General features: G+C 38.8%; 1 protein-coding gene across 1 annotated transcript in view; it reads right to left on the bottom strand.

The window, feature by feature from the left end:
- Nucleotides 1-15,210, bottom strand: part of LOC6043404 — a 68,134-nt gene that overhangs the window by 31,732 nt on the left and 21,192 nt on the right. Inside the window, exon 4 of the mRNA XM_038259160.1 lies at nucleotides 10,981-13,005. Coding sequence (XP_038115088.1) covers nucleotides 10,981-12,554 — 1,574 coding nt within the window. The 5' untranslated portion in view covers nucleotides 12,555-13,005. The remainder of the gene's footprint in view (nucleotides 1-10,980; nucleotides 13,006-15,210) is intronic.

The following is a 15,210-nucleotide window of genomic DNA, read 5'->3' as shown; positions in this document are numbered from 1 at the left end:
TTGATTTGACTCGTTTTGATATTTACGTAAGCTAATTGCAGGTTTCTACCACACTGAAAAAAATATTCTCTTTTCAGTTATTAACAATGTAATTAAGCTTATAACTGTACGCCCTTACATCCAAACTTATGGGAAATTGGAGCTTTCCGGTAAAAATATTAACGAGACCGAAAAACCAAGTCTGTCATATAGAAATTGCCAAAAACCACAAAAAACCCATTTTTTCATAATTTTTATTTCTAAAACCGCTGTATCTTCCCAAGGATTGGACATAGGACAATGGTCAATATAGAGACTTTTATGTAAAATTGTCTGGGGAATCGATTCCCACTATGGGGTTTTTAAAATTTTGACGTTTAGACCACTTTTCAAAAAAACAGTTTTAGTAAATGATTTTTGTATTTTTTTAGGAGAGACATACCATCCTGCATTTTTCGTCAGTCTTTTGGTAACATCTTAGGCTATTTCCTCAAAAATTTTGAACGAAAAAAAAATCGTGAGCTCACCTTCAAATTTGACCTTTAAACTTAAAAATCAAAAAATCTCATAGAAGTGGCTTGTTTTTTTGTTTCAGTGTATTTTTTTCAGAAAGCCCGTCCAATTTCCTATAAGTTTGTCTTTGACCACTTTTGGATACGACGGAATGGCTTCGAGATACAGTAATTTTTAAATTGCAAAATACAAAAATATTTAAATACCTTACGCCCTTCTCAAATGTTATTTTCGAGTACTATTGGCTCCTTATACACAAAAATGACTTATATAGGCCTGGGATAACATGTCTAAAAAGTTTCATTGAAATCGGAGAGGGTCGAGTACAAAAGTATCAGAAAAATTCTTGATTTGAGCTGGAATTGCTCTATAGTTTTTGATACTTTAAAAACAAAAAGTTAAAGATTATTGAATATAACATTTCATTCTTAATTTTATTTTATTTAAAATCGAAGAACGCTTAATACATGATTACATAATTTCAAAGAATTTTGAAAAATATCTGGGAATTCGCTTAATTTTTTTTAAGTTCCCTTCTATTTTTTTAAATTTGGATCTGATTGAACCAGTTATCAGTATTTAACTGATTTATTTTTTTCAATGAAAAATTCAGTTTGATAAGATTCCATGTTTTACAACTTCTTTTATGCGAAATGTTCGAAGAGACAAATGCTTTAAACATACTTATTCGCAATAATTTAAATCAAAATTACTTTTTTTGCTTTTTCAATATTTTTTTCATGTTACAAAACGTAATAAGTTTTTATATTCTTTCATTCAGAACGAACAACGATTGGATTTTATTCGATATTTAAGTTTTCCAAAATCTGAAGACTGAGGACAAACCTTTGGAAAAAAAAAAACATTTGAAATGACTTAATGATTTTTTTCCACCAAAAATAGTCCATTGCCAAACTCTTGCTGGAATCTTTTTTCAAATATTCAATCAATATTAAAACAGAATCATAACTTTACGCTGGCCCTAATCGTGAAAATTAGGATCTATTTTTCTATTAGTTTTTAATTAACTTTGTTGATGTTTCAGTTGAGTTTGTTTGATAAATAGATCTTGATTTATACACTGAAAAAAAACCAATTCTCGAAATCGTGAATTAAATTCACGAATGCGAGAACCACGAAGGAATATATTCACGTTTATGGTGCAAATGCCCATGAATAAATTCCTTCGTGGTTCTCACATTCGTGAACTTAATTCACGATTACAAGAATTGATTTTTTTCGATGTAAACAGAAATGAGTAAAAATCTGCTGATTCATAAAAAATATTATGAAATTCTCTGTCAAATGCATTTAAGTGAAAATCACAAAATTTCATATTACAGAAAATTCACTAAGTCCACCAAAAAGATGATTTTCATTCACTCCTGAAAGTGAGAAATTTCATAACTTAACTGAGTAAGAGACGATTTAAGCTCAATACTTTGCCATACGTAAAGCGAGCTGTCAAACTTTGTGAACGTGTTTCTCTAAACATCGAGTAGATTTACTGGTGCTACGATATCTCGAGTTGGGATAGACCAAATTGTCTGAAATTTGGGATGAAGACACCTAAGACATATCTTGTGTGCATGACGAAGCCCGATTTTGAAATTTGGCCTTAAAAAAATACAGAGATCAAAAACTGACGATTTTTTGTATAAAAAACATAAAAATATTTTTATCATTTTTTTAAATTAAGTTTTTCAAAATCAGCCTTCGTCATGCACAAGGGACCGGTTTGACCAGTCTTCACCAAAATTTTGAGACGATTTGGTCAGAGCAGTGTTGAGATATCGTGGCACCCGTTTTCTTGAAACTGCTTACTTCAAATAGCTATATCTCGCAACGATACAATCAAATGTCTTCAAATTAGTTTTGTAAATAAATTAAATGTATATTTTAATGCCCTGCAAAATGATTTTTAAAAAAGTTTAAACAAATGTCCATATTAACCTCTGACATTTATAAAAATTTACATGTATTTGTAACCCCTTAAACTTTTATTAGAATTTTTAATGTCTTAAATGGATTGAAATAGTGAAAGAAACCTTAAAATTAAAATAAGTTGCTTAAGAAACATGTTGTGAATTTAATTTGAAAATTGTACAAATATGACAAAATTATCCAAGAGTTAGAAAATAATTTTCAAACAAGTATGCTTGGAATTCCCGAATTTTTGACAAAAAATCACAAATTCCCGACTTTTTCCCGTTTTTTGCGGATTTTGACGAATTCCCGACTTTTTCCCGATTTCCCAACATGAGTGGCCACCCTGCAAATCCCTTTCCTTTTTTCTGGAGTGTCGTATATGGCGAAATCTAGTCTGAAATCCGCTAAAGTTACCAGATTTCGTTTCAATTACTAAAATCAATTCAGATCTCAATTTATACGTTTTTTTAAATTAAAAGTGACCATCCCTACACCACTACCAGCCGCCTGGTGCTGCTCATCGCAATGTTTATGCATATACACAAATATTGAGCGCGAGTAAAGAGAGTACAGACCACTTTACCACCCACCCAGCCTCCCCCCCCACCCTTTGCCGACACTCCGCACAATGTCTGGCCGATTCCCAGCGGCAGCAGCTCCAACTAAAAACCCGCGACGTTGCCAAACTTGCGCCGGGACACGTTCACAGAGTTCCATGTCGACCCGGTTTGTTGTACGGTTCTCGGACGACACGCTTTGCGTTTCAGAGTATACAATTGCAAGTAGCGGCAGAGAGTGCAGCGCACACACACACACATCTGTGGTGGACGGAGGACAATTACGAGTCTCTTCAAAGAGTGACTGAGATGGGAACAGACGTGGAGGTTCAAGAATATCGAAAGCAGAACCGCGCGCCATCGATTGTGGTTAATGGGTTGTTGCATCACTGAACACGATGTCCGCGACGAAGACGACGTGGGACTTGTACTGCTGTTCTGCGCTTGTATTACGATAGTCGATTGATACAGAACGAACTCATCGTAAGTCGGAGGGACTTAAGGAAGGTACATCTCGGAAGTTCCGAAGTGGGAGAACATTTCTACGTTCTCTGGCCAGGTGGCGGGGTAGTTTGTGGTAGTTGTACGTACTCTGAGTACATACCATGTCATCATTCCAGTAGGAATACACACTGATGTAACCGCACGTAATAGTAATTTATGGTAATTGGAGAATAATTCATTTCGAACGGTACCCGTGAAAAGATATGAGGAGGCGAAGGTGACTTTCGGAAATCAATGGGAGCAGTAAACAAACATTGAAAAGCGAGTAGAGTCATTCTCTATATTTTCGCACACAGTAAAAGGTTAAATTAAATTATTATGAAAGGTGTAAAGTGTTACTTCAAGTGAAAAAACACGATAAAGTATGTGAATAAAAAAAATGATGTAATATTACACATTTCGATAATCCGAAGGATTGTTCTTAAAGAATAAAGAAATAATGGACAAAAAATCAAATTTTTTGAACGTAGAAATAGAAATGTTATGTTTTTGAGGCTCTAAAAATTAATATTTCTCTTATTTTTTTTAATAAAATTTTGGACTAAGAGATCAAAATTACACCGATTTTAATGTTAAAAAATTACAATTGAGCAACTCTCTATGAAATCGGCCGATTTCGACCATTTTTATTTTTTGTATTTTTTTATTTGGGCCAAACTTTGTGGGGGCCTTCCCTATGACCAAATAAGCTATTTTGTGTCATTGGTTCACCCATACAAGTCTCCATATAATTTTGGCTGCTGTCCATACAAAAATGTAATCTTTGAGTGAATTTTCTGATCAATTTGGTGTATTCGGCAAAGTTGTAGGTATTGTTGAGGAATATTGAGAAAAAAATAGGTACACGGAAAAAAAATTTGCCGATTTTTTTATTACCTTTTTTCGACAAAAACTCAATTTCCCAAAATACGTATTTTTTGATTTTCGAGATTTTTTGATATGTTTTAGGGGACAAAAATCCGCAACTTTTGAGCCATAGAGAAACATGGTCAAAAAATCTGCCGCCGAGTTATGATTTTTTGAAAAAATAGTGATTTTTGTAAAAAATCAAAATTTCATGCAAAAACAAATTTGACATTATTTTTTAATGCAAAATTGAATTTGCAATCGAAAAGTACTTAACAGATTTTTTGATAAAGAGCTCCGTTTTCAAGATATAGCCACCGAAAGTTTCATTTTAGTGAAATATTTGCAGTTTTTCGATTTTTAAAAATAGTGACCATGAGTGACCACTTCTAAATTATTTTTTTTTAAATGTACAGAAAATTTGCTATAAAATTGTCTAAGAGACATTGAAGATTGAACCTCGGGTTGCTGAAATACAGCCACAGAAAAAGAAACACGAAAATTGAAGTTTTCTAAGTCTCACCAAAGCAACCCATTTTCTAATGTCGATATCTCAGCAACTAATGGTCCGATTTTCAATGTTAAAACATGAAACATTCGTAAAATTTTCCGATCTTTTCGAAAAGAATATTTTGAAAAAATTAAATCAAGACTAGCTTTTTAAATGGGCGTATTATTCAATGGGCGTATTGTTCAATGGAGAAAGCTTATTAAGAAACTCGAAATAAAAAACATTTGCGTGTTCCCTAAAAGTAAAAGTGTCTATTTAATATGTTAAACTGCCTTACCCAAAGTGTTCTCAGTCTCAGATGGTAGTCCCAGATGTCCCCTACAAGCTGCAGGTCGAACCGAGTTGATATCTGGATGGAACACTTTTTTATTTGAGTTTGAAAATTTTGCTATTTTTCACTAAAATGCCAATAACTCCCTTTAGGTTTAACCAATTGGGATGCTTCTCCCTGCATTTTGTTGCATTTTTTAAGCTCTTTCAGATGCATTTTGAATTTTGAAAATAAATGAAATTTTGCCTAAGTAATAGCCTTTTTAAGATTTTTGACGTTTTTGAACCTTCAAACTTTGTGTCCCGATTTGCCCCACGTCCCGTTGACCTAGAGTGCTCATATTTTGGCCAGATGCTAGTTTTATATGTACAAACAACCCCTGAAAATTTCAGGCAGATTGGTGAGGTCCAAACGACGTCCCATACAAAGGGGTATGCCCTGTTTGTGGACTCGCTTTTAATACGTGATTGGGAATGATAATTGGGGTTTTTTTCATATGTTTGGAAGGCGAATTCCTTCTAATTGGCATATTCTCACTTATTTTCCAGAACAGCCAATATTAAAAATAAAATCAGATATTTAGAAATCCAACAATACAAATTTTCTAAAAATAAAAACAAAAGTAAAAAGCAAAAATTGAGAACTTCAAAAATTTAAAAATATAAATACATATTCAAAAAAACAACAGGTTTTCTAATCCGCAATTTAGAAAAAAAAAACAGATACACAAAATTCAATATTCCAAAATAAAAAAAAGTATAAAAAAAAAATCTAGGGTTAAAAAAAGTCATGGCTTGAAAATTTTAAGAAATCAAAAGTAGAAATTCAGAAATTTTGGAAATATAATAAAATTCAATGTTTAAAAAAACCAAAAAAATTTAAATTATAATTTTTTTTAAAGAATTTAAGAGTTAAAGAATTTCAGAATTTAAGAATTTTAGATTTTAAGAATTTAAGAAAAAAACGTTACTTAATCCACCGATGATGGTTGGTGCCTTCCTCACAATTATGTACATATTTGTTTCTGTAGTAAGAATGTCAAACCTACAAATTTTATCTAAATTTTACTTCTTACAACATATCTACATGGAGTATGGGATCTAGAATCCCAAAAATCATTGGACGTAATATTAGAACAACACCTACGGGGCTGTTTCATGAAAATTGTTCACTTTCAATAGTTATATTACTTTAAAGTTTTTTAAGCCTTAAGGCAGTAAAAAAAATATATCTGTTAATTTTTCCCGGGAGTTTCAAATCAACAAAATCCCGAGAGCCAGATCTCCGGATAGATCCGAACAACTTTTACATCAAAATATTTGAGATCCGGCCTCTGAAATGTGTACAAATGACACTAAAGTGCTCATAACTTTTGATAGGGTTATCAGATCTTTAATCTTTTGGGCTTGTTGGAAAGGTCTTTTGATAACCTATCCAACGATGGGTCGCATGATAGATCCGGACAGCTTTTTCATCAAAATATTTGAGATCCGGCCTCTAAAATGTGTACAAATGACACTAAAGTGCTCATAACTTTTGATAAGGTTATCAGATCTTCAATGTTTTGGGCTCATTAGAAAGGTCTTTTAAATACCTTTCTAAAAATGTATGATCAGACTGGGTTTCTTACAAAAACCACCCTTTTTACAATCTTTCAAACTTCAGGCAGAATCGTTTTTTAGCATAACTTTTGAAATACTTAACAAAACTTCATAATAGTTAATATAGGTCTTGTGGGACCCTAAGACGGATCGAATGAGACCAGAACGGCCCAAATCGGTTCAACCAGTCCGGAGATAATCGAGTGCATTTTTTTCGGTGCACGGACTTACAGACATACACACGCACAGACATTTGCTCAGAATTTGATTCTGAGTCGATAGGTAAACGTGAAGGTCTACGAGGTCGAATTAAGAAGTTCATTTTTCGAGTGATTTTATAGCCTTTCTTCAGTAACGTGAGGAAGGCAACAAATAATCAAAAAGATAAACGGAATTTAATAAAATAAATCAAAAGCATTATGAAAATTTGATATGACCACAAATTTGTAATTTTTAAAAATGAATTCAAGAAAAAAATCTGGGGTTGCACATCTGTATCCGCTACTGTAGTTTGAAATTTGATCATTCAATCATAATTGCAACAAAAAAAAAAAACGTTTTAGAATGCATTCCCAATGCTCAATAACGCTGATTTCCTGAAAATTTTCTATTTTTAGTATTATTTTATAGGGTGCAGTTAAAATTTCTATGGCCTCATTATTTTTATTAAATCGTTCATAAGGCCGATGCAAATATTAAAAAAAGTTTTTGTCCCTCGGCCCTGGCCGAGGTCAAGGGGGGGGGGGGGCAAAAAAATAAAAAAATATAAAAAATTAAATAACAAGCCATAGTCTTCACATTTAAATGAAAAAAGTGTTTTAAAATGCATTTTACACTAGTTCAGTTGTTTTGCAATCATTAGTTTTCAAAAAATCTAAGATTCGCAATTCGCAATTCGCAATTCGCAATTTTCAGTGTAAGAACGGGCCTTGACCGATCTTATGCACTAGGTTCCCGACGAACACGCACTGCCCTTACACCTACATCTCACCCTTGCTCTGAGTCAGTACGAGCAGCACGCTAGAACACGCTTTGAGTGTTCGTGCCAGGCATGCACACCTTCTTTTCCGGTTACGCATTTTAACTCGGCCGGGGGTGGTACATTAAGTAGGGTTTGATGTAAGTATAAGCGCCTAACGATTTTATAGTGTGCCTATCAATTTTCATTAAAGCAAACACTGTTTTATATTTAGTTTGAATTCAAAAACTAGTTGTTATTTTACTGTGTATTGTTTTCTCCTGAAATCATTCCTAGTGTTGAGTCGTGTTTTTTTTTTTTTTTTTCATAAAATTATTTTTATTAGGTCCTTTTCGGTACTGGGACCTGGTTAGGACCGAGTCGGCTTTTGTAATTACAAAAAACTTAATAATTACAGAGGATCTTGTGTGTTGAGTCGTGTTTATATGTTGCTATTTCTTTTGTCGCGGTGTTTTGTTACAATTTTTGGTCCTAAGCATGTTATAAAAGTTTACCAAAAATACAATAGTAATATTTGTGTTAATCCTTTAACCATTCCATAAATTGAGTAAGGGCTCAAACCTTACTTGTTGAAAAAAAGGGTGAAGATTGAAAACAATAGACAGTAAAATAGAATTTATTTTGTAAAAATCAAGAATCAATTGTAAGAGAATGATGATCGTATTTGAAAGAATAAAAATTAGAAGCTAGATGTATTAGATGTAAAATTAGACAATAGTTAATAAAAAGAGATACAAAACAAGCTAAGATTATAGTAATGATAATTTATAGGACAGATAAAGAATTATTCAAATAATTAAATTCGCAATAAAATCAAAAAAGATTAGGCGAATGATAAATAGACTTGATCTTACTAGTACATTAAGGAAAAATATATTTTTAAGGAAAAAAACAAAGTTTGTTACAGCAGTATCAATTGGTAAAAAAGAGTGGAAAAGCTTTGAGAGATAAGAGAATCAAAAGTTAGTAAAATCAAAATCAAATGATTAATATAGAAGAATGAATGAAGAAGTGAGAATCAGTAGAGCAAAATAAAAATAGGAGATAGGTGGTAGCTGAGAATGAAAAGAAGAGAAACCCCGTTGTGCGATGCTTCAGGTACATCCACAGCAGTTGACTCAACATACTGCGAATCGAAACAATACCGTCTACAATCACAAATTACTTCCCTTTCCCACATTGTTGCGCCCCTTTCTTTTAGCCGTCTCGACTCTGACCCGCGGTGGTCAAAGGTTTACGATCCGTTTCCACAGGCCACCAGCTAGGTCATCATGAAAACCAAGCCAACGTGGAGGTAAGAAAATAGGACACTCGCAAGGAACCAGAGCTATACTGTTCTGATCAAGATAATTCGGATGATCTAACAGAACTACGGATGTAGTTAGTTACGCTCCTTCCAGGATGTTCCTTACGTGGACGTCAACCGAAGAGCACGCAACAAGGTCAGTGCCATTGCATGCTCTTAGGTATCAATCCTTGGCCTGCCATTAGTTTTCAAAAAAATCTAAGATCTGACAAAAACAAAAATTGTATCGAAAAAAAAGGTTTTGCATCAAAAATTTTCACAAAAATCTTAAGATGTTTTAATAAACCCAAACATGCTAAAAATGATTTTAAACGCAGAAGAATGTATTTTAATTTGATTTCAGCTGGTTGCACTTGAATTTTCATTGAAATTTTGAAGTTTATTGTAAAAATATTTTTTTTGCCCCCTGATTTTTCGGGCCAATTTTGAAGGGGGGGGGGGTGACAAAAACTTTTAAAAATATTTGTACCAGCCTAAACTGCAGAAGGCGATACACTAGTGTTTTTAAAGGTTATAATGTGGAATTGTCTCAGATTTTGTTTTAATTTATCGGTTTCACAGTAAAACGTAAAAAAAATACTTTTTTTGGGCTGCCCTTCAGCTCAATTTTAAGGGGGGCAAAATGTACCGTGCCCCCCAGAGTCGGCGCCCCTGCTAACGATGCTTACTCCATAAAGCTTAGTACTAAATTAGAAGAATCTTTTGCTATTTTCACCCTTTTTTATATTCGACAAAATTATGGCCCAAGTGCTAACAACTTTTGATAGTGTTATCAGATCTTAAATTTTTTGGGCTCATTGGAAGGTCTTTAAATACATTTCTAAAAATGTATAACATGACGGATTTTCTTACAAAACCCACCCTTTTGACACACTTCCGGAGTTTAGTCAAGATCCTTAAAATAAACATTACTTTTTTTGTAATTCGAATGAAAGACATTAATTAATCCTTGTTTCAAAAGTTAAGAAAAGGGTTTAAATTCTGAAATATTTCAGTTTTTTATTTGTATGTGAAATTTCATAACTAATGCATCATAGAATTTTCATCCGCCCAAAAAAACATGCTGCCTCCCAGCCATGAATGATGCAATCGAGAGAGGGAAGCTGTGCAAATCCCACCTTTTCATTGCGAAATAACTCCTAGTTGTGTGCGAAGATTCAAGAGGTGGTGTGGAGCACGCACTTTTCATCTCACCCACCTCCAACTTTTCCGGGTGTTCGTTTTCTCATTCACAAAGGACTCACCAACACCACCAAAATCGCAGTGTATTGGTTCGAATACTCTTTTTTTTTGGGAGTTTTTCCAACTGAACCAAACACAACAGACCTTGAACTGAAGTCGTCGTCGTCGTCGCCGCTACCACTAGTGTGAGTGAGAGAGCGTACTTCGCGACTTTCGGGGGGTTTGGCACAGGCAGAGTCAAGAAGACATATGCTTCCCCCAAATGAAGAGAAGGCAAAAACGCCGGCTCGCATAACAAACAACAAGACAACGTCGCGAGGAGAAAAAAAAAAACTGGCTCGCAAACGATTTGGAAACGTGGACTTGCGTTGCGTGTTGCTTCATGAACGATCATGTCGGAGCATCCGATCAGGTGGCTTTTCCTCTCCGGCGACAGTTAGTGCATGCTGTTGCAATAGAGCATGTTTTCCATCCTACTCGCTCTGAACTGGATGCCACACACAAAGAACAGTTGCAATGTTGGTTAAGAAGTGAAAAAAGCAAGAAAAAATAGTCGTTGCATGTCCAGAACGTGCAATTACCTTCTTCCTTCCTTTCTGAAAACAGGGATTGAGCGGCGTATAAAGTTAGTGAGGTTTTCTACAAATTAGGTTGAATAATTGCCTGACATAACGATATTGTTGCTTGGCATTATCGGAAGAAGTTCTAAGTTACCTACAAGTCTTGGCCAGCAGTGAACAAGTTTGAATTCCGTCTTTGTTTGCATTCTCCCAACATGACAAAAAAAATCAATTCCACTCACATCGTCAACGGCTGCTGGTTCAGGTTGTTGTACAGCACCATCTCGTCGGCGGACTCGCCCCCACTCGAGCTGGCCGTCGCCTCCGAGTCGATCGTGTGCTGCACCTGCTTCAGCTCCGCCTGCAGCATCCCCGCCGACTGCTCCAGCTGGTCGATGGTCAGATCTTCAAACTTGGGAATGGTGCTGGAGGTGGCGGTGAAGGCCGCGTGCGACACCAGCTCCGGCGGCGTCCCGGTGGTGCCCTGAAAGTACCGGTTGCCGAAGATTCGCTTGGTCTGGGTGGAGCACTGGGTCGTGGCGATTCCTTCGAGGCGCTTGGCGAACGTCTTCATCGCGTTGGCGGAGATTGGTTTGAGTTTGTCCGCGGGGGTGTTGGCGGAGGAGGTGAGCGTGGGGGGTGGTTGGTACGGGATGATGTCCGGGATGAGGAGGGTGGGGGAGACGGTGGTGGAGCTGATGCCCTTCGCGTGTTCTTTGTCTTTCTTTTTCCAGTAGCGCTGGGAGTACTCGAAGAGGCCGGCGACTTCGTCGCTGACGTGCTGTCCCATGTAGCGGGCTTGGAGTTTGTTGAGCCGCCGGATGAGGAAGTCGTACTTGCGTTGCATTTGTGCCTGTCGTTTGACGATTTCGGCGTGCATCTCGAGCCGTTCGCGGTCCTTGTTGGGAGGCGTCGCAACTTGGGCAACCTCCTCGTACATGTTGACCACGTCCACGTCGTTGAAGAGGGACAGGCCACCGGCGAGTTCGGCGCAGAGGCCGTCTCCGCTGGGGTTTCCTTCGAGGCTTTTGAACACCTGCAGCAGTTCCATGTCCGAGGTGGAGGCCAGCTCGCCAAGCATTTGCTCCATGTCGGGGTTGTCCTTGAGGTAGTCCTTCTGGAGACCCATGGCGGCGCCGGTGCTGGAGCTGGAGATGATGGACGACTGCGAGTCGAGTTGTTGCAGGTCGGAGGACGGTTCTCCGCTGGTGGTGGCGTTGACCGCTTCTTCCCCAGCACCAATCGCTGCCGCCGCGACCTGCGCAATCTGGTCAATCACAGCCTGTGGAATTTCGGCGGATTCCTCTATCGAACTGCTACCTCCTTCACCCACCACCGCAGCCGACTCCGTCGTCGCATCTCGATGGAGCTGCTCCAGGGCAAGCTCGATGAGATCCTTCCCGCTGTCGGGATCAATCTTCAACAGCGATCCGGCGGCGCCGTTGTTGTTCTGGATGTCGTCCACCACCGACGAGTCGTCCGCTGCCGACACCGCCGTCGTATCCTTCAGATCCGACTCGCTGGGGATCGTCGAGGCGGTCCCCGTTCCCGAGTCCGCCGTACTCCCGCTGCTCGGTACCTCCTGATGTCCGAGGTCCTGGTCCGAGAGCTGATCCTGCTGCTGCTGATCAGTTGCTGTACTCGTACTGGTGCTTGTGCCCGCTTCCGCGACACCGCCCGTACGCGGCGATGCACCGGACGTGGCCGAGGACGAGAGCTTGCTCTGACTCAACGGCTCGGTAAGAGCTGGTGCCATCTCCACAACTGCATCAGGACCTTCAATCACGTTCGCGGCCGTGCGCCGAGCCAGTCCCATTCACAACGCAACGCGCGCGCACCGCCGGCTTATGTTTTCTTCTTCACTTTTCTTCTCGAAGTTGTCGTAGTTGACCACGGGCCAAAACTGCCCACAAAAAAAAACCCCCTCACACTGTCGGCTTGCCGGTTGCTTTCTTCTTCGTCGGCGTAGTCGTCGCGGAACTCGCACGTGGTCTTCTTTCACTTTATTTTCGAACGCGCGGTCAGCCACAACCACCTCACAAATACCACCACTTCGGAGCTGTGTAATCAACGCGCGCGCCGGCTGTTTCGGGCGATGCCGGTTCAACTGCCGAGAGACACTCACTCTTGGCAGCGTTTCGGAAGGGAAAGATTTTCGCGACAATTGCTCACAAGTTATGGCGTTGGAGACGACGACCAGCGACGCACATATTTTTTTTCTTCCGGTGATTTTTCTGTTTCTGCGATTCCAGAGTAAGAACGTCGATCTGGAAAAGAGACGGAGATTCAAGAAAGACGTGGATTAGTGAAACTGCCTTGAACAGGGTAAAAAACTAAGACTACGAATAGGTAAATGAGATGGAGAGAGGCGCCGAAGGATACGTTTCAGCAGGTACAAAAGACATAAACCCATACGAATGCGGATCCTCGCTAAAAAGGTGTGGTAACCAGAAGAGCTAAATGACTTGAGTTAGGCTGGCTGAACTGTGACGTACTCGTAGAGGTTTTATATTGTGCGACGCTTCTCCTTTTTGTTTTCAGGTCAACCGTAGTCACGTTACGAGCATGTGGTTTTGTGAGCTAGAGAGATAACTATGATAGATTGTAGAATGTTCAAAAGGCGGAATATTTTTTTCTGGAGCGTTTGGTTCGGTATGTCCACGCATTCCACCGCTGTAGATTTAGTAAATTGTGATCCGTTCACAGAATTCTCTCAGCTGTAAACAAAACGCAGTAGGGCTGGCTGATTATTTTTTTGTTTGTAGCGTAATCTAACCCAAAGATGGGATGGGATGTTATTGTTCATAACGATTAATCTTATTTTCTAGAGCACAATAATCCTTTGTACGACCGAAAAGGATATACAGTAGTTGTTCGGTAACTGGGCGCTCGATAACTGGGCCGTAGCCCAATTAAAAAACAGACAAACGTCAAAAACCAAAACAAACCAAAAACCGAGGGGTAAAAATCATACTCAATAAATAAAAAAAAACTTTTTTCAAACTTTTATTTAATTTCAAGTTACAAATAAAGAAATATGAAAAGTAAGGATTGTAAATAAATTTGAGTTACTTTTATTTTTATACTTCATCTGGAAAATATTATGCATCGGTGGTCCCCTCGTTTTTTTTCAGCCCAGTTACCGAGCAACTACTGTAATGGATTTTTAATTCATTTTTTTTTAAATTACCTTCGCAGCCTTTCTTGACAGTAAAGGTCCTACTTGACAGCTCGTTCCAAGTTTCCTTGGTCCTATAGTTGATCCATCGTAAAATGTTGTCTTGCCATTTTTTTGCGTTAAAATAAAAAAATGTGATCATAAATGGTTTTCAATTTTTCAATTCAATTAGTTTTTATTAGTAAATAATCAATTCACAATTTCGTAATTCTTATAACCTAATAGAGTATTGGAGTACCTTTCAACTATGATTTGTACTATAGTTCATTTTGATGTAATTGGATATTCTAACAATGGATTTGCCAACAGAAGGAAAAATTATTTAAAAAAAACCTTCTAAATTTGCTAAGGAAAAGGATAGAGATAGAAAAGCTTAAAACTAGATCACAGTTTGTTTTGTCTTTTGACGTCGAAAAACTTCGCTGCACAAGGCAGCTTATCCGTTGTAGATATACTTCATCATAAGCTCACTCAGAGCTTGGAATTGTTCTGCCTTGTTCCGGCAGGCACGAAAGCGCGTGAGCATCTCTCCAGCAAGAGCGAAAAACTCGGGAAGCGTGAAGAGATCATCTCCGGTAACGTCTGCTTGTCCCGGTGAAGTACCGCTCCCAGAAGCGGCTACTCTAGCGTACGAACCTCCCCAACCGGGAGGGAACGCTTTGTTGGTCGATGGAACCGCTCCACCGCCAGCTGCTGCAGCGTTCGTGCTCGAAGTCTTTGGAGGTTGGCGGGACGCTGGCGCTTTCTTCTTCTTGTCCTGCTCCTCGAGGTACTTTTTCCGCGCGGCACAGCCACGGAAATTCGCCGTGTGGTTGCCACCACAATTCGCGCACTTGACGCGCGCTTTATGCTGCTGGGCGTTTTCCCCCAGCTGGTCTTTCCGCGGAAGATTGCACCTTTCGGTGAAGTGGGTCTCACCGCACTTTACGCACCGGGGCGGAAGATTACAGTTTCTTGAACCGTGTCCGAATTTTTGACAGCGGTGGCATTGCGCTGCGTCGGTCGGATTCTTCGTGTAATATCGCCACGTCACGAAGAAGCCGTCCAGTGCTTTGATCCGCCGTAGGTCCTGGATTTTGACCGACCCACGATCGAAGTACAGGAGGTACAATGTGTACGTACCTGTCACCGTTGTCGATTTCGAGAGCACCTTAACCTCTCGAGGCTTAACCTTGACGCCCGACAGGTGTTCTTCCAGGTCGGAGATCGGGCGGTCCGGATATCCCTGAAGGACGATCTTCACTGGGACCTTCTCTGCTGGGTCAAATGTGAAGAATTTGAAGTTTCGCAACTT

This window comes from Culex quinquefasciatus, chromosome 3 (assembly GCF_015732765.1).
Source record: "Culex quinquefasciatus strain JHB chromosome 3, VPISU_Cqui_1.0_pri_paternal, whole genome shotgun sequence".
In the NCBI taxonomy this organism is placed as follows: Eukaryota; Metazoa; Arthropoda; class Insecta; order Diptera; family Culicidae; genus Culex; species Culex quinquefasciatus.
The sequence above is the reverse complement of the archived record's forward strand: the minus strand, read 5'-3'. Positions and strand labels throughout refer to the sequence as shown.